The sequence below is a fragment of the Urocitellus parryii genome, chromosome 4 (genome assembly GCF_045843805.1).
Source record: "Urocitellus parryii isolate mUroPar1 chromosome 4, mUroPar1.hap1, whole genome shotgun sequence".
NCBI classification, from domain to species: Eukaryota; Metazoa; Chordata; class Mammalia; order Rodentia; family Sciuridae; genus Urocitellus; species Urocitellus parryii.
The window spans coordinates 205,883,233-205,905,429 of record NC_135534.1 but is presented as its reverse complement, the minus strand read 5'-3'; the positions used below and the strand labels follow the sequence as shown (position 1 = coordinate 205,905,429).

General features: G+C 57.8%; 1 protein-coding gene across 1 annotated transcript in view; it reads right to left on the bottom strand.

The window, feature by feature from the left end:
* Positions 1–9,551: 9,551 nt before the first annotated feature.
* Positions 9,552–22,197, bottom strand: part of Ncs1 (neuronal calcium sensor 1) — a 40,901-nt gene continuing 28,255 nt past the window's right edge. The window contains exons 3-8 of the mRNA XM_026386457.2: positions 21,559–21,697; positions 21,099–21,177; positions 20,034–20,122; positions 19,744–19,821; positions 17,924–18,043; positions 9,552–12,453 (exon numbers count right to left, since the gene is read on the bottom strand). Of these exons, the coding sequence (XP_026242242.1) occupies positions 17,945–18,043; positions 19,744–19,821; positions 20,034–20,122; positions 21,099–21,177; positions 21,559–21,697 (484 nt within the window). The 3' untranslated portion in view covers positions 9,552–12,453; positions 17,924–17,944. The remainder of the gene's footprint in view (positions 12,454–17,923; positions 18,044–19,743; positions 19,822–20,033; positions 20,123–21,098; positions 21,178–21,558; positions 21,698–22,197) is intronic.

Genomic DNA, 22,197 nt, shown 5'->3' with positions numbered 1-22,197 from the left:
AGTGCGCTATGCCGATCAGGTGTCCACACTAAGTTTGGCATCAATAGAGAGATTCCAAGGTAGTGAGACCTTAAGAAGTCAATATCGTAGGAACAATGGGCCCATTATTATATATAATTACAATGCACTAATAAAAAAAAACATAAAAAAGAACGGCATTCCAGAGAGTTGAAATAAATATTGGGTAAAATTTTGTTTTCAGGCCCTTAAAAAAAAAAAAAGAACCTATGGAGTGAAACTGTATTGAGTGATTTGAGTGAATAAAGCATTGAAAGGGACAAAAGCGTGTGAACATTCTTTATTTCTCCCCTCAGCTGCATATGTCACAATTTTGCCCCCTCGCGACATGCAGTTTGTAACACAAGTCCTATATCATGAAGTGGGGAAATGTGCTTTATTCAGGGATGGACACGTGATCCTGCCTTCTCTTCAGATGGCAGCTGACTGATGGTGAAACAGAACAAAATCCCTGAGCTGAGCACCGAAGCACCTCAGCCAGGAGGCAGATGGCATCCATCAGTGAAATGGTCTGGCATCCAGCAAGCACTCAACAATTGCAGAGTGAGAAAGCTACGGTCACTCCTACTAAGAGCTCCTTCCCTTTTACAGCTCAGCCAAAGGAGAGGGGCAGTTGAGGATTTGGGATGGGTTATTTTCCCCTTTCTTTCCAAAGAGCTATGAGTAAGGCTCCACCCCAAGTGGCTCCTCTCAGCTCTCTGAACTTGTTCAAGGGGAAAAAAAATATTATTTTTTTTTATGTAGCCAGAAAACTCTGCTTGCTGAGGGAGTTGGTGACCTGCACTTAGAGGAAGTGGTCCACTTTAAATATAGTACTTTAATCATTGGAGTTTCTTGAATTTCAACTTGTAGTATTCTGGCCAAGCCCCTCCTGGCGTGAGGAGCACCTTCCTGGCCCGGAATGAGAGAAGGCCTCCACCACACCCAGGCTCCTGTGGGCCATCCCTCACATGAATGCATTGGACATGACAGCCTGGCCCCTGCCTGACCTGTGGGCCTTGCTCAGTGAGGATACTCACCAAAAGAAACAAAGTCTGACCCACAGGATCAGAGAGACAGGTCGGTCTTTACTGAAGACTCTGGAAATATTAGCAAAGGAGGAATTGCACCTCACGCCACGCCCCTCGGCTTCCCAGAAGTCTCTTTTCAACGAGGCTCCCCAAGGTCTCTGCTGTCACAGGCTGTGCCCCACCTCCTCCCCTCTGCCTCACTCAGTTCTTCTCTCCCTTCCAAATCTGTATTTATCTTTCTCCTTTAAATAGCAGTGTGTGTGTTATGTTAATATTCAATGGCCCGTGGTCACCTTGGGTATTCTGTCACAGCATCAGAAAGCCCATTGACACTACCCATCTCCTAGGTTGTTGCTGTCGGTCCCCCAAGATAACCTCCCAAATAGGCCCTTGTCCTTCACTCTTTGACCCAGGTCCTGCTTCTGGGGGGAATCTGAAATTAAGACAGGACTGGAGCAAACCTGGGCAGTGACCACCCAGCGTAATCCCAGGACAGGAAATGTCAACCTGTAGTCCAAGGGTATCCCTGGGCCCTGCAGGCAACAGTCCCTAAGAGTCTGCCAAGAGCCCCCCTGGACTAAGTGGGCTTCCTGAAGCCGACCTCAGGCAGGAAGGCAGAAAGGGTGTGGCGTCTTTCATTGAGTGTTTTCATGGGCCAAGGGCTTCCCATGCATCCTCCTGGTGAGCTCCATGCTGCCGCCAGGAGGCAGGTCCTATGGTGTGCCCCGCCTCGCAGAGTGCGCTGTCCCTGCAGGGGCAAGTCTTCTGGGGGTTCTTCCTCAGCACACAGGCAGGGAGGGTGGCCTCCCTCCCCTCTGCCCCCACCCCACCCCAGGCTGCTAGGGTCAGACAGGACCCACTCGAAGATCTGTCCTTAGCCACACTCCCATGGAGAGGAGTGTCCTTCCCTCCCACAGATCTACATGGGTCACCCCCATTTTAAACATATAAGAAGGAGGAAGCCCTGGCCAGGGCAACATGGAGGAATCGCCCACACATCAGGCACAAATGGCCATCTGCTGCAGATTCCGTGCTTGGAAATGATCAGAGCAGGTAGCAAGTTTCCTAGTGTTGCCAGAGAACAGAGGGTGGGAGTGAGTGCTCCAATGCAGACGGGTGTCTCTTCAGACAGTGGCTCGGCATCACGTAGATGTACTGAATGTCCCTGCTTGTGTGCTTTAGGTCAATGGCTAACTTTATGTTATGTGACTTTTACCTGTACGAGATAGATAGATAGATAGATAGATAGATAGATAGATAGATAGAGATTCGCAATAGGAGGAAGCATGTTGCACAAGGCCAGCTTAGTTTACCAGATTTGCACAGCACCTGATTGCGGTGCCCGGGACATGCACTCAAGCTTCCTGGGAATACTCCATCTTTCCTCCTGAGCTAAATGGTTAGAGCCTGTGCCATCGGAAATGACATGGTTTGGTCTTTACTATCTGATGACACTCGTTGCAGTACAGTGTAAAATACATTCTCTTTCTTTCAGTTGTCAACACGCACACACAAGATTAAAGGCCAGACTCCACTGTTCAGAGTCACCTGCTTGAGGACCATCTGGGATGGTCTTGTTAATGCTGAGACCAGCACGAGGTGCTGGTGACATGCTGGCCTGATGGACATCAGGGACAGGGGCTGTGGAAGGATTGAGTGTCCTCCCAAGTAAGCGGCTCTTACTTGTAAAGAAATGAGTTACAAGTCATTCCATTTCCCTGCACGCGGAACATCATCTTACCACCCTGCGTCTCCTAGTCTCCTAACTTTTCCATTTCTGCTGGCCCTGAACAAAGCTCCGCCCACGCTTTGCCATTCTGGTCGGGGAATTTCCAGGCTCCTTGGTAACAAGACAGCACACAGCAGGGCCCTGGGGGTCGCTTCTCTGCTGATCTTGCTGTCTGTGTCCTCTTGGCTGCAGGAAAGGAGGGTGGAGGGAGGGAGAGGCAAGATCAGTTCTAAACACTCCCTCAAGAGGCACCCAGTAGCTTCCTGTGTGAGGACCGAGCCCCCTAACTCCCTGGACTGCGCCCGCCTGAGGCAAGAGCTTTCACCCTGGTATTTGCACAAAGTATCGTTTTTGCACCCTGAGGACTTCAAGTGTTGAGGGTGCTCCAGAGAAGGCCCTCGGCAGGTGCAGGGGCAGCCGGGCAACCCAGGGATCCTCCCTCTGCTCCCTGCTGGCGCAGGATGAGCTTCCGGTTCAGGGGATTTTCTCCTCTATGGTTGTGGACTTGGACCAGGACATTCAGCACAGACTGTGGCCCTTCTCACCAGCGGCCAAATGGCAGGAAAGAGCCAAGAGCCATGTGATGGACCAGAGTAGGACCAAATGAAGGGACAGCGACTCTGGGATGGAGAGAATTGGGCAAGGAGGCTTTTCACTACTTTGCGTTTGAAAGGCCTCAGACATTATTTCACTGAGGCTCACCAACAGCCCCATGAGAAATGCCCCTCTATTACCCCCACAGCACGGATGAGACAGGCTCAGACTGGTTCATACGCAGGATTGCCCCAGAGCCCACAGCTGTCGGGGACGGAGCCAGGACTGGAGCCAGAGAAGGAACCTTAACCACCAGTTAAGCTGGAAGATGAGAACCTTTGGGAGAAGGGACAAATGGCCCCGTAGGGTCCCCAAATTTAATTGGCAGTCAAATGGTCCAGCCGAGTGGCAGCTCAGAGATGCCTGGAAGCGGTCAGGAGCGCCCAGGGCTTTCCCAGGCCCCAGCCTGCCTTGCCACGGCAGCCCCCCAGGCTCCTGGAAGTCCAGCAGATTCCTCCTCGCGGGAGGAACCCCGCCCTGCCTGCCCTGCCCTGTCTCTGGGCTGGCCAGGAGGGTGAGGATGGGCGAGTCCTCATGGGTATCATGAGTCTCACAGGAGAGGGGCTGGTTCTTCTCCTTCCTGTGCTTCTTAAACAAGCCAGGGGTGGGAGAGACTGGAAGTCAGCAAAGGACACCGGCTGCCCTGGTGCCACAAGGGGTGACAGGTTTGAGGGAGCCGAGGGCCCAGCTGAGAGCCTCTGTATCCGTCCTGCATTTCCTCCCATGAAGGCGCAGTCCATGGCCTTGTGGAAAATTCCAGAGTCTGGGAAGTGCCGGTTTTAGGGCGACCCAAGAAGGAGGACATCAGGCCAAAGGTGATGAGTCACAGTGGACATCATGGCTTTGTGTCCAGCAGACTTGGCCTCAAATCCTGCCTCTGTCATTCGTTAGCTGTGTGACCCCAGACAAGTCACTGAACCTCTCTGGGACTGTTTTCTCATCTGAAAATTAGGGTAGTCACAGTAGCTCCCTCATGGGCATACGAGGACAGCACTCAGGTGCAGTGGTGGCAGGGCTGTGGGTGAGGAGGGGCTGAGAGCCAGCTGTAAGTGCCGGGAGCAACCCCAACAGCTGCGTCTGCGCACCAGGGCTGTGGCTCCCAGTGGAAGGCGAGTCCTCAGGCCAATCCCATTTGCTGCTCTAGGTGAGCCCAGGAGGGGCCCTGGGACCTTACCTGTGCAGGGTTGCCACCCCATTCCTGCCCAGGCCCCTTACCCACTGTCCACACCTGAGTGGCTGCCCAGCTGGGAATGGGACTCCAAGTCTCAGGCATCTTTGGGATTCAGTGCCCCCAGTGTCCAGCAGTGGCAAGCAGGACCCTCCTCCCTCCATCTGCATTCCTCTCTTCCCACACCTGCATTTTTCCTGCCCCTGCCCTAGCACCCCACCTCACCCCACCTCTACCTCTGTGCTCCCTCCAGACACAGGGCCCCCCCTGGAGGGACCTCCCCCAAAGACCTAGCCTCCCCCCACACAGACTTCGGGAGAGACCAGGGCAGCCTGCTGCTGCCCAGACTTGGACTTAGCAGAAGCAGCCTCCTGGGAACCCCTGCCTCTGATCAGACTGCCATGAGACTCTACAAGCCCCTCCCTCCCTCTCCACCTAGGCAGCCTCATCTGCAAAGTGTGAGGCGTAATACTAACACTTGTCTCCAGGGGGCGCTGCTGTAAGCCTTAATTGTGATAATGCAAGGGAATCTTACCTGCAGTGAGTGTCTGGTGTCAGCTATTGTCATTGTCAGGCACATTGCCGTTGCTCTTTGCTAACTGTTAAAATGGGCAGAGTCACAGAGAAGAGCCACACTGCTGGGCTTTCCAGGAAGCCCAGAACAGAAGCACTTAGGGCATGTACTCGGCGTGCCAGAGCCAGAGCCATCCCCAGAAGTGACCTCATGTCTTTCTGTGTGGATTCACCCTCTAGGGAAACCTGATGTCTCAGTGCCATGGGTGCCTGCCCTTGGCTCCATCTGCATTCCTCTCTTCCCCCACCTGCATTTTTCCTGCCTCTGCCCCTTGGCCCCCGCCGTTGGCTGCCTGAGATGCCCTTCCTTCTCCTCTTCGCCCATCTGGATCCTGAAATCCCTCAAGAGCAGATGATGCTTCTCCTCCTGCAGGAAGCCCCCTGGAAGCCCTCATGCTGCGGTGGCCTGAACAGCCCCTGGTCTTACGGTGGGTCTCCAGTTGGCATCGCCCTTGTGTGGCTGGTGCTCAGGACCTTTCTCTGTGTGTCCTGCTTGTTGAACCAGGCTGCCCTGCACAAAAGGCCATGGCCAGGGCCTGGCATCGCCCCTGTCCCACGCCTGCCTCCCAGGCTCTCATTCACTCCTGGGGAAGCCAGAGCAGGACTCTAGTTAGCTTTGGCTTGTGCCTGGAAATCTCTCGATGACTCTGTCTTGTGTTAATTGATGAGTGCAGGGGCTTTGAGGTGGATTGGAATCCGAGGGTGGGCCTGAGATTTTCCCTGACGATGATTCCCTTCCAGTGACGGGGCCTCCCTCCATCTCTCCCTCCTCCCAGCTGGCCCATGTGCTTCACCCAGGTCCCAGCTCTGGCCCTCCATGATGCACACACCCACTCTGCCTAGGCCAACAGGCCCCCTGACGCCCCACACACCAACCAGGGCTTCAGAATCCTGGAGATTAAGGTGGGTCCTTGACAATATCAAAGACCTCCCCTGGCCTCTGGGCGACCAGCCGCCCAGGGTTAAGCTAGGACCTGCTCCTGGCATACGACCATGGTACCAAAGTAACTGTACCCCACTTTCTTCCTGATTCTCTAAGGGAAAAAAAAGCTGTTTTACCCCCTCCATGTTGTCTTAACCTCTAAGATCTGCTTGCGTGGGTGGCTAATTTGGGGTCTCTGGGTAAACAGCACAGTTTCTGAGGCAAGAAATTGAACAGAACTTGAGGTCTGGTCCCTAGGTCTCGAGGGCCCTGGCAAAGTCCTTCCTGAGCCCCACGTGAAGACAGCCTGCCCAGCGCCCTCCCTGTGGCTTCACCCAGCTGGCCCAGGCCTCCTGGGCTCCCAGCCATCCACAGCCTCTGGATCCCAAGTCCTTCAGCAAAAGACCACTGGTCTCACAGTGGGTCTCCAGCTGGCATGTTGCCAACTGGAATGTCGCCCCCAGGAATCCTCTGGCTGGACCCTCTGTCCCTGGAGGCTTGGCGGGCAGGGGAAGGGGGAGTGGGGAGCAGTGCCAGGGCACATTGCACCACGGTTTTTATTAAGTCACTTTAGCAAACACTGAGACCTCAGGAGCAAACATTTGCAGGTGGCATCAAGTCACTGAAAGTGACCCAGAGGATCACGCGGTCTATCGGGCAGAGTATAAATTGGGCTGTTGACAAAGAGACCTGGGGCGCATAATCAAGAGAGACGCGAGTTTCTCTTCCTTGTCATAGTCCCAGTGTAAATGGTCCAGGGCTGGTGTGGTGGCTCTGTGGAGTTGGGGACCCAGTCTAGGAAGACTTGTTTTGGAGTCCCCAAGTCCAGTCAGTAGGAAGGGGATGAGGGAGGGGGGCTATACTCATTGCTCTCACCCCATTGGTCAGAACTGTGTCACATGGCCACGCCCAGCCCCAAAGGGAGGCTGGGAAATGTAGTCCTCTGTTCCACAAGGTTTGTGTCCTCCTGAAAAGAGAGGCAGGGAAAAAGTAGGGGCTCTGCCATACCTACGCGGGCTCACTTTGCCTACAGTCAGGCAGCCTTCAAAGCCCTCCCCATGCCTACTTTCCTGACCAGGTGCTCCAGACCAGGAAGCTGGAGGGCATCTCCTGGGCAGGAAGTGGAGGGATACTTTCTAACAGGCAGAAGTGAGTTTGCACCTGGGGGCAAGATGGACAACCCCTGGTAAAGAGACAGGGGACCATCCTGGAAGGCTCCCTGCTGCTACTGCACCCAGGGCACGGCAGCCACTTGAGCCATCCTTGGAAGGCAGGGGGCCGGGGGGCGAGGAGCCTGGGTTTGTGCCCCTGCTGGACCTCGACCCACAGCAAGCTGCCCAGGGTGGGCTGGGCCAGGAGCAAGTTAGCTAAAGCCTGACCCAGAGCACAGCGAGGGGCCATGACCTGCCACGAGCCCTCAGATCCAGGAGATCTGAACTGTGGTCACCCTGGATCCTTCCAAGGCTGCCTGCACAGGTAGGTCCCGAGCTACCTCCAGCATCGGGCAGCCCCCCCTGTGAGTTCCCCATACACTGGAAACTTCACCCTTTGAGCCACATCCTGGTGTTTCCAGAGAAAATACCAGTGGGGTTGTGTGGGCTGGCAGATGACCTCCGGCTTCCCCCTGGGGACAGTCCCTGAACGCTGAAACTCACTGCGTGGGGCAGGGCCCCTCCTTGACGGGCAGGCACAGGTGTGTGGGTGAACACTTGGACATTTGGCAAAATGTGATCTAAACCGACTTTCCTTGCAACATCCAACCAAGTGGCAGGGTGTGGGGGACAGAAAGCCTGTCCCTGAGAACACACGCCTGGCGGACGCCAAGAAGAGGAACCCGGCTGGCACGGGGTCTGCTTGGAGAAGTCTGGCTCTTCAGCACAGCGAGGCACAGTGCTGGGGCCCAGCGTGGCCACAGGAGACCCCATCTCCGTGTGTCCCCCCACCTCTGTGGCTCTGCTGGAAGGTGGCCTGCTCCCAGGCAGTGGCTCATCTCAATGCAGGCCTCTTGCTCTGGTCCCCGGGTCTCTCAAGAGCCTCTGGCGGAGAGCAGCAGCCTCTACCCGACAGGACTCCCTCGACTCCATGTTGCCTTTTCTTCTTCCCCAGGGTCCTGTTTCAAAGCAAGACCTGTCGCATCCAGAGCCCTCTCTCCCCACCTGGCAGGGCCCATGCCCTGAGCAGACACTAGGTGATCTGACCAGAGGCCAAGAGGAGGCCCCCCCAAGATCCCAGGGTCCAGCTGAGGACCGCATGTCTTAGGGTCCTGCAGGGCTACCTACCATCTACCACTGCGGCCCTGTGCGGTCAGCAGTCCACCCCCGGGCTCTCAGCACCTGGCCTAGCTCAGGTGCCCAAGTCTCACCCAAGTGACTGAAGGAGTAGCTGAGTCCAGTGGAGGCCGACTCCTCTCAGGCCAGCGGGACGTCCTACAGTGCCATCATTGGCCAAGTCCCCACACCAAGTGCCAGCCCAGCCTGGGAATGTATTAGGAGTGCAGCCCCCAGGCTCCCGCCCAGAAGGGGCTCCACAGAGACTCCGGGGGAGGGAGGGCCGGCACCCCGGCCTTGCACCAGCCTGGGGGGTTCGGACACGACGACCCTGAGGGCCCCTGCTCTAGGCCAACGGTGTGCGAACACTTAACAGCAGGGTCCTCTCAAGGGCAGGAAGGAGACGCTGCCTGTGGTAGGTGGCCGGCTGGGCCCACTGCCCGCTGGCCTCCAGCAGCTCGGAAGCTGCCAGTTTAGTCACCTGCCCAAGGCCCTCGCTTTGCACGGGGTTTCTCTTGAGGAAAGGAAGGTGCCACCCAAAGCAAGAGCAAGGGTGTCCCTGGAGGAGGACGGCAGGGGAAGCGGAACGGAAAACAAACAGACAAAGCACCAGGCGCCCACAGGAGGCCAGGACAGGTCAGGAAGCGTGTTTAATTGGCAGGACACAGACGACATACAGCGGGGAGCACGGGAGGCTGCCTGGCCTCACCCAGGCCGCACACCAGACAGGGGCCTCCCTTCCCTCTCCCAGAGACAGACAGACAGCACCCCCACGAGACCCCGCGGAGCTGGGCAGGCAAGCGGGGGCACAGACAGCCACGGCCAGGACGCGTCGCCCGTCTTGTTCTCGTCTTTGCAAGTCACCCACATCACTTTCAGAGGCGCAGGCTTCAGGTGGGACACAACCCGCAGCCCTGGGGCACTGGCCTGGGCTCCTGCAGGGGGCTCTGCCCACGGTCACTCCTCGCAATGTCCCTGTGAGGCGGCCGAGCTCCCACCTGAGCGGCGGAGGAGGAACTGAGACCCAGTGAGCGGAGGGGACTGGCCCAGAGTCCCTGAGGAAGCTGGTGACCGAGGCTGGGAGTAAGATGACCCTTCCCAGGGCCACTTCGAAGACAAAGGGAAAATGGGGACTTCCGGCTGGGAGGGGGGGCCCTGGTCTGTCCCAGTGCTGGGGGCAAGATGCCAAGACAGAAGATGGACCCGCTGTTTATTCAACAAAAGCCTTTTATTCATTCAAAAATTAACCATTGGGTTTATTCTGCAGATATTTAAAAAAAAAAAAGAAAGAAAGAAAGGAAGGAGGGCAAAGCTTCTCCTCAGTGTCTTCACTTGCTAGCCCCAGCGATGACCTAGCAGAGGGGCATCTGGGGGGCATGCTGCCAAAAACATGGGCCTGGGGACCCAGGGCCTCTGCAGTCACAGCCCCCTCCTAGCCTCCCTGCCTCCAGCCTCTGCTCCACACCTGTTGGGCAGGTCGGAGCCCCCAGACGCCTTGACTGCCCACCACCACGAGGGGGCGCTCCCACTCGTCCTTGGAGCCCGTAAATGCTGACACTGGAGGAAGGTGGTGGCTTTGGACTTTGCAGCAGGGGGTTGGGAGGACTTTCTCTACGCAGACACCAGGGGTCCCTAAGCATCCTGCACCCCCTCCCCCAGAAAAGAGACAGTGCCCCTGAAGCCCAGGTGCTCCTGTCTAGGAAATCAGCTGTCCCACGGCAGAGCCTTTCAGGGAAGAAAGGTCCACACCAGAGGACACACACGTTTGCCTTGATGTTATTTTAAAAGTCACCTGGTTAAATATTGGGAAATCGTGACATTCTCTAAGTCCCCGTCAACACAAAGTGGGGAGCAGACACGGAAAAAAAGGCTGGTGCTGGCCTCTGGCCCCTGCAGGGAGGCTCACGGAGGGACCAGGGCCTGGCCTCTGGGCTGCACCCAAAGAGAGCAGCAGCGGGTGGGGAGGGGCCTCAGGTGGGAACCGTCACTGGGAGAGGCCCTGGGGGCTGGGCCTAGGACTCAGAGGGTACCTCCACAGCTAGAGACCTGGGGACCGGAAGGGACAAAAGTCAGTTCCTGTTGGCAACCTAGAGCAAAAATGGCCAGCGTCCAATACCCTGCCAGGAAGGAGGGTGGCTCCTCTGTCAGCTGAGGGCTCTCAGGACATGAGACAAAGGTGTGGCCAAGGCCTGGGCCCATGGGAACCCTGGGCTGTGACCCTAAGAAAACTGCCCACCAGGACCAAAAGCCACACCCGTGGCTCCCAACCAGAAGGCCAAGATAATGGGAGCAAGGCCAGGTACCCAGAGGCTCAGTAGACGCCTAGTGGGAGGCGCCCTGGGCTGGCCCTGGACAGTCCTCGGCCACAAGTCACTGGGCCCCCGTGTCTCCATCAGTCCCCCATCAAAGGCCAGTCGAGTCTCCGGCAGAGGCAGGAGAAGAAACTACCCAGGAAAGGCCTCAGGCCCATCCTCTCCTCCCAAGTCCCCAAGCCCACCCCTGCCCAAGGGTCAGCCAGAGCCAGGCACTGCCGAGATTGGTGGTTGGGCCCAGTGGCCAAGTGGCCAAACAGGAAGTTGACCCACAGGCCTCCAGGAGGCCAGCCTTCAAAGTGGCCTCTGAAAGCTGACCACTGCCCTGTCCTGTGGGGGTCTGAGGGTCTGAGGGTGGGCCAGAGTGCAGCCCAAGGGTCTTCCCATGCAAGAGGGGATCTCTGAAGGTGGATGAGCATGGAGCCAGCAGGAAAGGGCACGTGCGCCCAGAGGAGTGGGCATCGTCCTCTGCTGGAGGCTGCCTGCTGAGGTTCATAGCGGGGAGACTCCAGCCTCCTGGGAGCCAGGTGGAAACCAAGGGCAGTTCAGAGCAGGACTGGGGCCAGCCCTGCCCCTCTCCAGGAGGCAAAGCAGAAGCGGGAACCTCGCCCCCACACCCGGCCTCGCTCTCCCCAGCCTGGAGGCTGCTCTCACCAGAGCCCCCCCTTGGTGAGGACACGTGCTGGGGAGCGGGGCTGTCTCGGGAGTAGCCTGGGCCCCCGTACCCAGCATCTGAGCAAAGAGCCGGGCAGGGAAGAATGCCACGGGTCTCCCGGAGAAGGAGCGGGACAGCAGGATGGGGGAGACCCTGCTGGTCCGCATGGGGGTGGTGGTCCCCTCCCGCTCTCGGCCCCTCTCCTGGTGGGATCCCACTCTCGGGACGAGGCTCTCCATTTCCCTGCTGCTGCCCACACACACACACACACACACAAATAGGGCTGGAAAGCCAAAAAAAATGTCCCCTGTTTGTCCTCAAAAAATCGCTAAGGACCCAGAGGGCGGAGGAGGGGTGGAGAGGCGCAGGGCGAGGGGACCAGGAGGAGCCTCAGCTGATGAATTTCCACCGTCCCCTGCTCCCAACACCAAGCACAGGATCTAAAAAAAAAAACAAAACTTTTTTTGGCTTCTGGGCCGCTGCAGGCCACCAGGCTCCCGGCGAGCGGGCAGGCGGGTGAGGGCGGCACGTGTGAACGGAGGCCCCACGTCCCTGGGACTTGGGACACGAGGCAGCAGCAACGGTTACGACCAATAAATAAAGGATATCAGTTATATAGGAATATTAAAAAAAAAAATCTCACTTTCCCCACGAAAAGCACAATACTGTCATCACAGAAAATAGTCGTCATCCGTGGACCCATCCTGGCCCCACGGGCTCTTGCTGCTAAAGGACAGGACGTGAAGCAGGCAGCCGCCAGCCCCGGCCACCTGCCGCGGAGGGACCAGGCGGGGGCAGAGTTCTCTGAGCCCAGGCCTTCTCCCCAGCGGTCAGTATCTTCTAGAACAGAAGGTAGTGGGTTTTTCTTTTTTCCTTTTAAAATGTCCGTTTGAAATAAAAAAACGAAGCTCAGGCGCAGGAGACCGGGGGAGCCCGAGGCTGCCGCCCGCAGCGAGTCCTTGGTTTTGCAGAGGGCTAGAGGCTTCTGATCCGTTTTGTCATTTTTTGTTTTTCTGGACAAGCAGAGGTGGTTGGCGATTGGAGCCGGTGGCTTCGGCAGGTGGGCGCAGGTAGGGGGCAAGGAGAGCCGGGGCCTCAAGTTCAAGGGTGGCCAGCTGCTCGGGCGCAGAGGAAGGTGGGGGGCACGGGGAGGAGTCGGGCTGGCGGCCTCGCGGCCCTGAAGGAGGAGACTGGTCCCCAGGCATCTGGAAGACACAGGAGGAGAGGCGGGTTACCGGTGGCAGAGGCTCAGCGGAGGGCAGGTGGCACTCTGGTGCCCTCTGACACACCCACTGGGCTCTTCAGGTGGGTCCCTGTAAATAAGTGAGAAGCCCAAGAAGCTCACCACTGACCGTCTGTCAGAGCAAAGAGAAAAGGAGGAAGGGGCAGCCTAGGGCTCAGCTCAGTGGCCGATCAGGAAGCACCCGGGCAGAGCAGCCTGGTGGCCAAGGCAGGGACCGCCACTCAGCAGCACCGTCACTAGGAAGATGCAAGTCAAAACCCACACCCACCAGGAGCAGGGAGCGAGGGGACAGTGCTGGGGGAGGCCACCGTGGGAAGAGTGAGGGCCAGCAGCCGACCCAGCAGACACCCGGAGAGCCAGGGCTACCCGGAGAGCCAGGGCTTCCCGGAAAGCCAGCGCTGTGTCCACCAACAGATGTGGGATGAGTGACACGGGGCGGAGCCACACAAGGGACCCCGTGCGGCCACGAGGAGGACGGAAGCACGGGCCAGCTGCCGTGTGGACAAACCCTGAAAACACACTGAGCAAAAGAGATCAGGCCACACCCACGTGTCACGTGACTCCTTTTACATGAAACATACAGAACAGGTAAATCCAAAGGGACAGAGAGCAGCCTGTGTGTCCTGGGGACTTGGGGGCAGGGGAGGGGGGTAGGGACAAGGTGCCTATGGGGAATGCAGTGATGGGAATCTTTTGGGCCCAGCTAGAGGAGGCGACTGCAGAATGTGGCGAATGTGCTAAACACCCCCAGATCTCACCTTCATCCCGGGGCTCGGGAGGCTGAGGCAGGAGGATCGAGAGTCCAGAGCCAGCCTCAGAGACTTAGCAAGGCCCTAAGCAACTCAGTGAGACCCTGACTCTAATAAAATACAAAAAAGGGCTCCGCTCAGTAGCGGAGCGCCCTGGGTTCAATCCCTGGTGACTCTCATGGTAGGTGTCGCATGGCGTATGGTAAGTCTGTGGCGGTCTGTGTCATCCACCACCTTCTCTGGGGCCGGATCTGCAGACGTGCTGAACCCCACGTCCCTGCTCCACCTGATGGACAGCTGTGGGCGGCTGGCCCACGGGGAGCCCACTTCCTGACTCGTTGCAGGGGGTCCCTGGGGCTGGGAGATGGGAAGCCACTGTGGCCAGGAATAAAGGAAGGGGGTACACCGAAGCTCAAGGGAGGGGGAAGGGACAGAGCAGGAGGCCAGGGGGAGAGTCTGTGTCCGCTCACTGGCCTCTGGCTGCCTGCAGGCCCTGGAGGTTCGGCCTCCGTGGCCTGCAGCTCTGTGACCTGCCTACTCTTCCCGCCACAGCTCAGGGCAGCTCAAGAGGCTTCGACTGGGAGGTGGCTCATGTCCCAGCGTGCCCAACAGTGGATCCACTGTGTCAGCTGGTGGATAAACCACAGCACAAAGCTCATCCGACGCACCCAATCCACAAGCTCATGGCCGTGTGTTCTCCTAGGACTTCACCGGCCACCTCCAGAGGATGTCAGAGAACAAGAGCTCGTTCTGAAAAGTGACCAATAAAGAGAAAGAAGCAGGCACCCCCATCTCTCCTATCAAAATCCAGTCCTGGGCAAGCGGGTGGGTGGTGAGGGGAGGTCGCCCTGGGTAGGATTAACCCAGCTGGCAGGGAAGGAGGAAGCCAGCAGGGAGCCTGCCCTCTGCACCACTGGGGCACAGAACAAGGCACCGTGGCCTCCCTGGCCCACCTCCTGGGGACGTGCACACCACCGTCCCACACAGCTCCCACCAGCAATGGGCCACTCTGGCTCCCAAGCCAGTCTGCCCACTCAGAGGAAGGGCAGGAGCAGTGGCACCACAACAGCACCATGAGGGGCGGCAGCACGCTCCGGACGGTGGGAAAGGCTACAGGGTGTTATCCACCAGGCGTCTACCTACAGCAGCAAGAAGGAACAGGGAACCGAGAACACAGTGGGGTCAACTCAAGAGTCCGCTCCACCAACTGTCACGTGCACACTCTCCAGACTCTGATTTCAGTAAACAAAGTCAGAGGAAAACATCGGAGAAATAACGGAAGCTACAATAGCGACTGGAGATTAGAAGATGTGAAAGAACATGGGCCACACGTGGGCCTCCAGGGTGCACCTGTCATCCCAGCCGCTCGTGAGGCTGAGGCAGGAGGATCACGAGTCTGAAAGTCAGCCTCCGCAACTTAACGAGGACCTAAGCAACTTACAGAGACCCTGTTTTAAAAATAAGAAATACAAGGGCTGGGGCTGTGACTCAGGGGTTAAGGATCCCCTGGGTTCAATCCCTGGTACCAAAAAAGAAAAAGAATATGGATTTTTTTAAAGAATCTTTGACTTTCACAAATACACTTTAGAACACTTAGAATATTTACATATGAAGTCTTGAATTTGCTCCAAAATAATCCAGTGTTGGGCAGGTGGACGGCGAGAGCAGGGAGATACCGTATAAGATCAACTGTGAACTGTGATTCCAATTTGGGTGATGGGAACATAGAATTATATTATTCTCTCTACCAGTTTGTATGACTATTCCCATAATAATAATTAAAAAAAGCCCTCCCCAGAATTTCCAACAACCCAAGTGTCCTGTGCCACAGAACTAACCAAAGTCTGGCCCAGTCATCAAATGGAATACTACACAGCTGCGACAATGGTGGGCTCTCCTTAAAAAAACAAAAACACATCAACAACAACAAAAAAATCAGAGGGCTGGGGTTACGGCTCAGTGGTAAAGCACCTCCCTAGCACATGTGAAGCCTGGGATTCAATCCTTAGCACCACATAAAAATAATTAATTAATTACAGGTATTGCATCTATCTACAACTAAAAAAACAAAAAACAAAAACCCAGAACCAGAATTGCCACATGATCCTGCAATCCCACCGTGACTGGGTGTGCCTCCAAAGAAAAGGAAACTGGCATCCTGAAGAGACCCCTGTGCTCCTGCATTCACTAGGGCACACCATGCATGGTGGCCGGGACCTGGAGTCCACCAAGGTGAGGTGCATGGACACAGTGGAATTGTGTTCAGCCACAAACCAAGAGGTTCTGTCATTTGCAGCATCGTGGATGCATGGCAGGATGTTATGTAAGGGAGGGAAGTCAGGAAGAGGAAGACAAACCCCACCTGTTCTTACCCCTGTGTGGAAGCTGAAGGGTTGATCTCCTAAGCTGGGGGTGTGGTTCAGTGGTGAGCGCTTGCCTGGCATGGGCAAGGCCCTGGGGTCACATCCCCAGCCCCACAGAGGATTTTAAAAGTCGATCTCACAGAAGCAGAGAGGGAGCATAGAGGCTGGGAAGGTGTCAGGAGGGGGATGAAGAGGAGATGGCTGGGGTGGGGTGCAGCTGGGTGGGAGGAACCATTTCTAAGGTTCCAGAGCACAGCAGGAGAACTCGGTGAACGCCACCTCATTATATATCTAAAAGCAGCTGGTCAGGGGGACTGTGACTGTCCCCAACACAAAGAAATGACGGAGGCTCGAGGGGACGATGTGCCGATTTTGCCCTGACCTGATCACCGCAGGCTGGGACACAGACGAAAAGGTCACGGCGTACCCACAGGCATGCGCAATATCGTCAGTTAGAATAAACAACATGTTTAAAAGCCGACGTTCTGGGGCTGGAGACGCAGCCCAGGGTATAGCACGTGTCCCGCAGGTGTGAGGCCCTGGGTTCCGTCCCCAGAAGCACAAAAAATAAAATGATCTCAACAATATTTAATGATGCAGAAAATAAGCGTGTTTCTGTTCCTGAATAGGCCAGCGACTTCCATGAAGCTGATTTACCTAGGAACAGTGACAGACCAGGAGCCGAGCACAGAGAGAAGTCACGGACACCACACAATGCGGACTGCATGTAAGTAGTATACAGCAGGCGGCCAGCAGAGCCGCGGGGAGGGGGGGACACTGGGCAGAGCTGGAAACAGGTGGATGGTGTCATGTGGGACCTTGTCACTCTGAAGGGCTTTGTCATGAAAACAGCATGACCTGGCGATTTGCAGAAGCAGCTGTGGAAAGCTAGACCAGGGCCAGGGCTCGCTGCAGGACCCACGGCACTAAGACCTGAACCCAGGGTGTCTCACCACTGAGCCGCATCCCAAGCCCTTTTTAATTTTTTATTTTGAGACAGGGTCTCAAACTTGCTATCCTCCTGCCTCAGCTTCCCAAGTAGCTGGGTTGTATGCCTGAGCCACCTTGCTCAGCGTTTCTAAAAAAGAAATCACAGTACAAATTGATTTTAATTATATCTTCCTATGTGAGTTAGGAGTATTCCGTTTTGTAGCTGATTCTGTTTAAATGACTGTGGACACTAAAATGTTCCCCATGATCACGTCTCCGTCACACAGGAGGGCTCTTTAGAATAAATTTTTAATTGAGGTTTTCTTTAAGCACATTTTCCAGTGTCTCTTCAATTAAAAAAGGATTTTTTGTGAACAGCAATAACAACAGAAGCTTCAGAATGGAGGAGGCCTCCTGACCCAAACACCAACAGATCAGATCTGTTAATGCACAAAAGGGCAGCCCCAGCTCGGCGGAGCCTGTTCTAAGAGGGCAAAGTGGCCTCCCATCCAGAGACCCATCTGTGTGATTTCTTCACATTAACAGGAGATGTAGGAAAAAAATTATAAAATTCATTAGCATTGATGATTATTTCCAGTAAATACCTCCTTGCAAACTCATAAAGAAGGGCCGGGCGCGGGGTGCCTGCCTGTAATCGCAGCGGCTCAGGAGGCAGGAGTTCAAAGCCAGCCTCAGCAACTTAGCGAGACCCTGTCTCTAATAAAATACAAAAGAGGGCTGAAGGAGACTCCCACATGCATCTGCCACTAAAGTCTATCTAAAAAAGACCCAAAGCAGGGCTGGGGCTGGGGTTCAGTGGCAGAGCCTGGCCCGTGTGAGGCACTGGGTTGGATCCTCAGCACTGCATAAAAATTAATTAATTAATTAATTAAAGGTGAACATCTGAGCCACCGAGCCACTGGGCAGGACAGCCAGGAGCTGAGGCCTGCCCCTGCCCGCTCAGGGAGGGCGTGAGACCTCCTGGGCCTCCTGGGCCGGCCTGGACTCCCGAGGTGTCTGTGAGCAGAAACACATATTTTCAGGCAAACCACTAAGAGTGGCAATATAAAAATGACTCGGGAGGCTGAGGCAGGAGGATCGCAAGTTCAAGGCCAGCCTGGGAAACTTGGGGAGACCCTGTCTCAAAATAAAAAATAAAAAGGGCTGGGGCTCGGGGGTATAGCACCCCTCCGTTCAATCCAGGGTGCAAAAACAAACAAAATAAAACAAAAACAGAGGGGCCGGGGTTCTCGGGGCCCTGCCCCCCCAGCTCCCTCCTCCAGAACTTCCCACACTGCCCGACACCAAGCACCTGGGAGCCTGGACACTGAGCCCCGGCCACGCCAGGCTGGGCTGTCCCCTGCCCCGCCCGACCCGAGGCCCCACTCACCCCAGCGCGGGCCCCGCAGCACTATACCAGCCCGTCGTAGAGGGACAGCGCCTGCACGATGGACGGGTCGGCCTTGGACCCTTCCTGGAACTCCTGCAGCGTCAGCTTCCCGTCCGCGTTCTGTGAGGGACACAAGTGGCCAGGGTGGCACAGCCCGCCCGGCCCCGCCCACCGGCCCCGCCCACCGGCCCCGGACCCGCCCAGCCAGGACCCCGCCCACCAGCCCCAGTCCCGCCCAGCCAGGACCCCGCCCACCAGCCCCGGTCCCGCCCACCGGCCCCCGACCCGCCCGCCGGCCCGTCCACCGGCCCGGGGAACTAGCCAAGGAGACCCTTGGAAGTGGAGAGGGACACAGGTGGCCAGGGTGGGAGTCACCCTCCAACAGACCCCGGCCCTCACTGGTCCGTGACCTGGGGCTGTGACCCACCCCCGGGGCCTGTTTCCTCCTCTGGGGAGGGGGCGGGGAGACGTGGGGACAGCTCCTGTGCTTGGTGAACTGGAGGCCCCCTCGGCTCTGTGCTTTGTATCATTTACACACAAATGTGCCAGTCCCGAGGGCAGGGCGTTGCTCTGGGGCCACTTTTGGAAGTGACCTTAATCACACAGTGACACTGGCCCACAGGAGGCCAGGAGGGCCCAGGAGCTCAGTGAGACACAAAGGAACCTGGATTCTCCTTGGGCTGGAGCCCCTTCCCCTGGAGCTACACACCTGCTCACACTGTGCCTGGCCTACCTAAGGGGACGGTGCCATTCTATCCTTTGACCATGAGAACACTGACCTAGGGTCGTCTACCCAGGGTCCCACAGCTGGTGCTGGGGACGTCAGGCTGCCTCCAGGGCCTGCACAGCTTCCCCAAACAGGGGAGGTGAGACAGGGGACTAGAGCCTTGGCAAGAGACATCAGGGAGCTCCGGGGGCGGGCGCCTGGGGTTCCTCTACTGGAGGCCCCGACACGGCTTCCTCACCATCATGATTTCAAATTTCCATTTAAATCAAAGTTATTTTAGTTAATAAAAAACAGTGTGGAGGGCTAAGGAACAGCTCGGAGGTAGAAAGCACGCATGGCACACACCAGCCTGCTCGGGTCTCCAGACAGACAGAACGGACGGCGCCTCCCCTGGGCTGGGGGACTGGGCAGGCCGTGGACAGGCGGGAAGGTCAGTCCTCCTTCTCGGACCTCTGGAGGAAAGGCCGCTGCCCCTGAGTGACAAAGCTGGAGCACCTCCACCAGAGCCAGCAGGGCCTGGGACTCTGCCTGCAGCCTGCCCCCCACATGTCACGGCACCCCAGTCCAAGCTGCACCCCAGCCTAAGCTGCACCCCAGCCCTGAGCTGCACCCAGGCCCGAGCTGCACCCCGGCCCGAGCTACATCCCAGGCCTGAGCTGCACCCCAGCCTGAGCTGCACCTAGCCCCGAGCTGCACCCCAGCCCAGGGCTGCGCCACCCTTTACCATTTGATGTGTTGATAGCGAGCTCCCTTAACACCAGTACAGGCCCTCCTGGGACACTGCATTCCCACATTACTAGCTCCCTTTCTGTCCTGTGGACTTTATGCACTTGAAGCTGTTGTGCTGAGGGGTCCATGGATTTCTCCAGAATGCCAGGGGGCCCGGGGCAAAAATAAGTAGAGGTCAAGGACCTGGCTATGAGCTCACTTGCCTGAAAGTCAGGACATAGTGGCTGCTCTCAGAGGGCAGGGCACCAGGCTGACCACGTGTCTGACCAGCCCCCAGGGGCTCAGTGGCAGAGCCAGCCCAGGCCCAAGGTCCCCATGCCGCCCACAGGCCCACCCCGCTCTCCCTGCGGAGGACCAGCCTCACCTTGTCCATCATGGCGAAGATGCGGTCCACCCTCTTCTCGGGGGTGTTCTCCTCCTCGGGCAGCTCCACCGTGTTCCCCTGCCACAGGACACGGCAGGATGGGCCTGGGCTCTGGGCTGCATCCAGCTGAGGTCTGCCTCTGCCTCCACCTCCCTCCTCATCCCGCTTTCTGCCACCTGGCCGCCTCCCCCACCCCCGCAGAGACGTCCCCAGCAGCCCAGCCAGCGGGCTGCCCCGGGGCCAGGCCCAGCCTCAGTCCCCTCCAGCCGCCCTCCCCAGCGGCCCCTCACCACCATCTGGTAGATGGCGTCCACGATGTCCAGCATCTCGTTCCTGGTGATGTAGCCATCGTTGTCCAGGTCGTAGAGCTTGAAGGCCCCTGCAACCAACCGCCCACTGTGACCCTGGCCAGGCCGCTGCTCCATGCCCTCCTCGACACGGAGCCCAGGGGGGACGGCCGGCACTCATGGACCCACTGCCGAGCCAGGACGCACCCCTGCAGCTCGGGGTGAAACGAGTTAAAACAGGTGGACGGCCAGCGCGGGCTGCCGCTGGGGCTGGAGCCGTGTGTGGGGAGCGCAGTCCTGTACCTGGCCCGGGGTGTCTCATGCTGCCCCCCGTCCCATCCCCCTCCTCTGGGTGTCTGCCCCCCGTGGTCAGGTTAGGGGACAGGCAGGCAGGGAAGGGGGCTTTGGCGTGGATGAAATCTTTTTCCATGTCTAAAAAGGGGTGCTCCCGGCGCTGACGGGGACCGCGGGACCCAGTCGAGTCCTGAGTCCCTTTGCCACACTGCATGGTGGCCCAGCTAAGGGCGTGCGGCCTGTCCCCCCTCTGGGCCTCAGTGGGAGGGGTTCCTGGACTCTAGACTGACGGCCCTGAGAGCCGGGACCTGTCTGTCCGGCCTGGTGGATCCTGACGGGTGGCCTTGGGTCTGCACTCACTCGCTGAGTGACGGATGAATAAGTGAATGAGTGAAATCCGCAGGCAGAACCGCGGCCCAGGGAGTCCCTGGACCCCGCCCCACACTGCCGGCTGACCCAGGCCCAGGCTTTCCTGGATGTCACCTGTGCTCTTGCCAGCCCCGTCCCACAGGCCCGAGTCCATTCCTCCTGCCTGGTCCCTCCAGGAACCCTCCTCTGACCCAGAAGGGCAGGTGTCAGTGCCGCTCCCTCAGCCCAGCGCAGACGGCCTGGCCCAGCTCAGTGGCCATATGAGGCCCACCTGCCCAGGGCTGGCTGCCCTGGCTGCTCAGGCGTGGCCGCCATCTGGGTCACTACCACGGTGTCTGGCGCCCCCCTTGGCGAGGGCCGGGGGCTGCCTCCCTCTATCCTGGGGGCAGGACGCGTGGGACTTACACCGCAGCTTCTCGTCCAGTGTCCCCCTGGAGGTCACCGACAGTGCCTGGATGAACTCGGAGAACTCAATCCGCCCATCCTGAGGGGAGAAGGGGTGGCCTCAGTCAGCACCCGGACCTTGGAGGGTGGTACCGGCAGCAGCGTCACCAGGGAGCATCCGGGAGACAAGATGCCCCAGACGCCCCCCTGTGAGCACAGACCCTGCATTCATGTGCATCTGCGTGTGTACACACGTGTGCATACACATCCGTGCATGCGTGTGGGCACGAGGGCGTGCACATGCATGTGGGCACGTATTCATATTCGCCTGTGTTTGCGAGTCCATGCATGAGTGAGTGTGTGTCCCTTCTTGGAAAGGGACCCTTTGCAGGGACAGTGGGGGGGGGGGGTCTGGTGTGGGAGGAGCAGAGCCGGCTGCCCAGGGAGAGGGGTACCTGGTCGCCAGCAATGCCCAGCTCACCTTGTTCTCATCAAAGACGTTGAAAACAAACGTGGCGAACTTGGTGGGGTCTCCGAACGGGAAGAACTGCTTGTAGATCTTCTGGAAGCCTGCTGCGTCCAGCTGCCCGCTGGGGCAGTCCTTGATGAAGCCCTTGTACCTGGACAGCAGTGCGGCGGGAGAGGGCAAAAGGGACACCAGCTTCACCCACCCACACCAGCTCCTGCCCAGGACACAGGAAAGCCCGTGCCTGAGACAGTGCCCCACGGTCAGAGGAGCACAGACCTGACGCCTCAGCTCACTCCCACCTCTGCCTCCCACAAGCTGTGTGGCCTTGGACAGGCGACCTCACCTCTCTGAGCCTTATCCACACAAGGCAGAAAAGAATCAGCACAGGAACAACAGAGAACTGCACGCAGAGCCCTGGCCACGCCCCCCCCCCACGGGGCTATGAGGAGAGTCGCCCATAAGCCCCCAGGAATGGCACTTCTGCACAAAGGGCCTCCTGCCATCCCCTGTCCCCCTTCCCCTCCTATACCACACGGCCACCATATGGGGTGGGCAGCCGGCTCCCCATGCACAGCCCTCCCCAGCCTCTTCTCCCAGGAGCAGCCCCAGGGGCCCCTGGCTTGTCCCAGTGCCCAGCAGGGGACCCCCAGA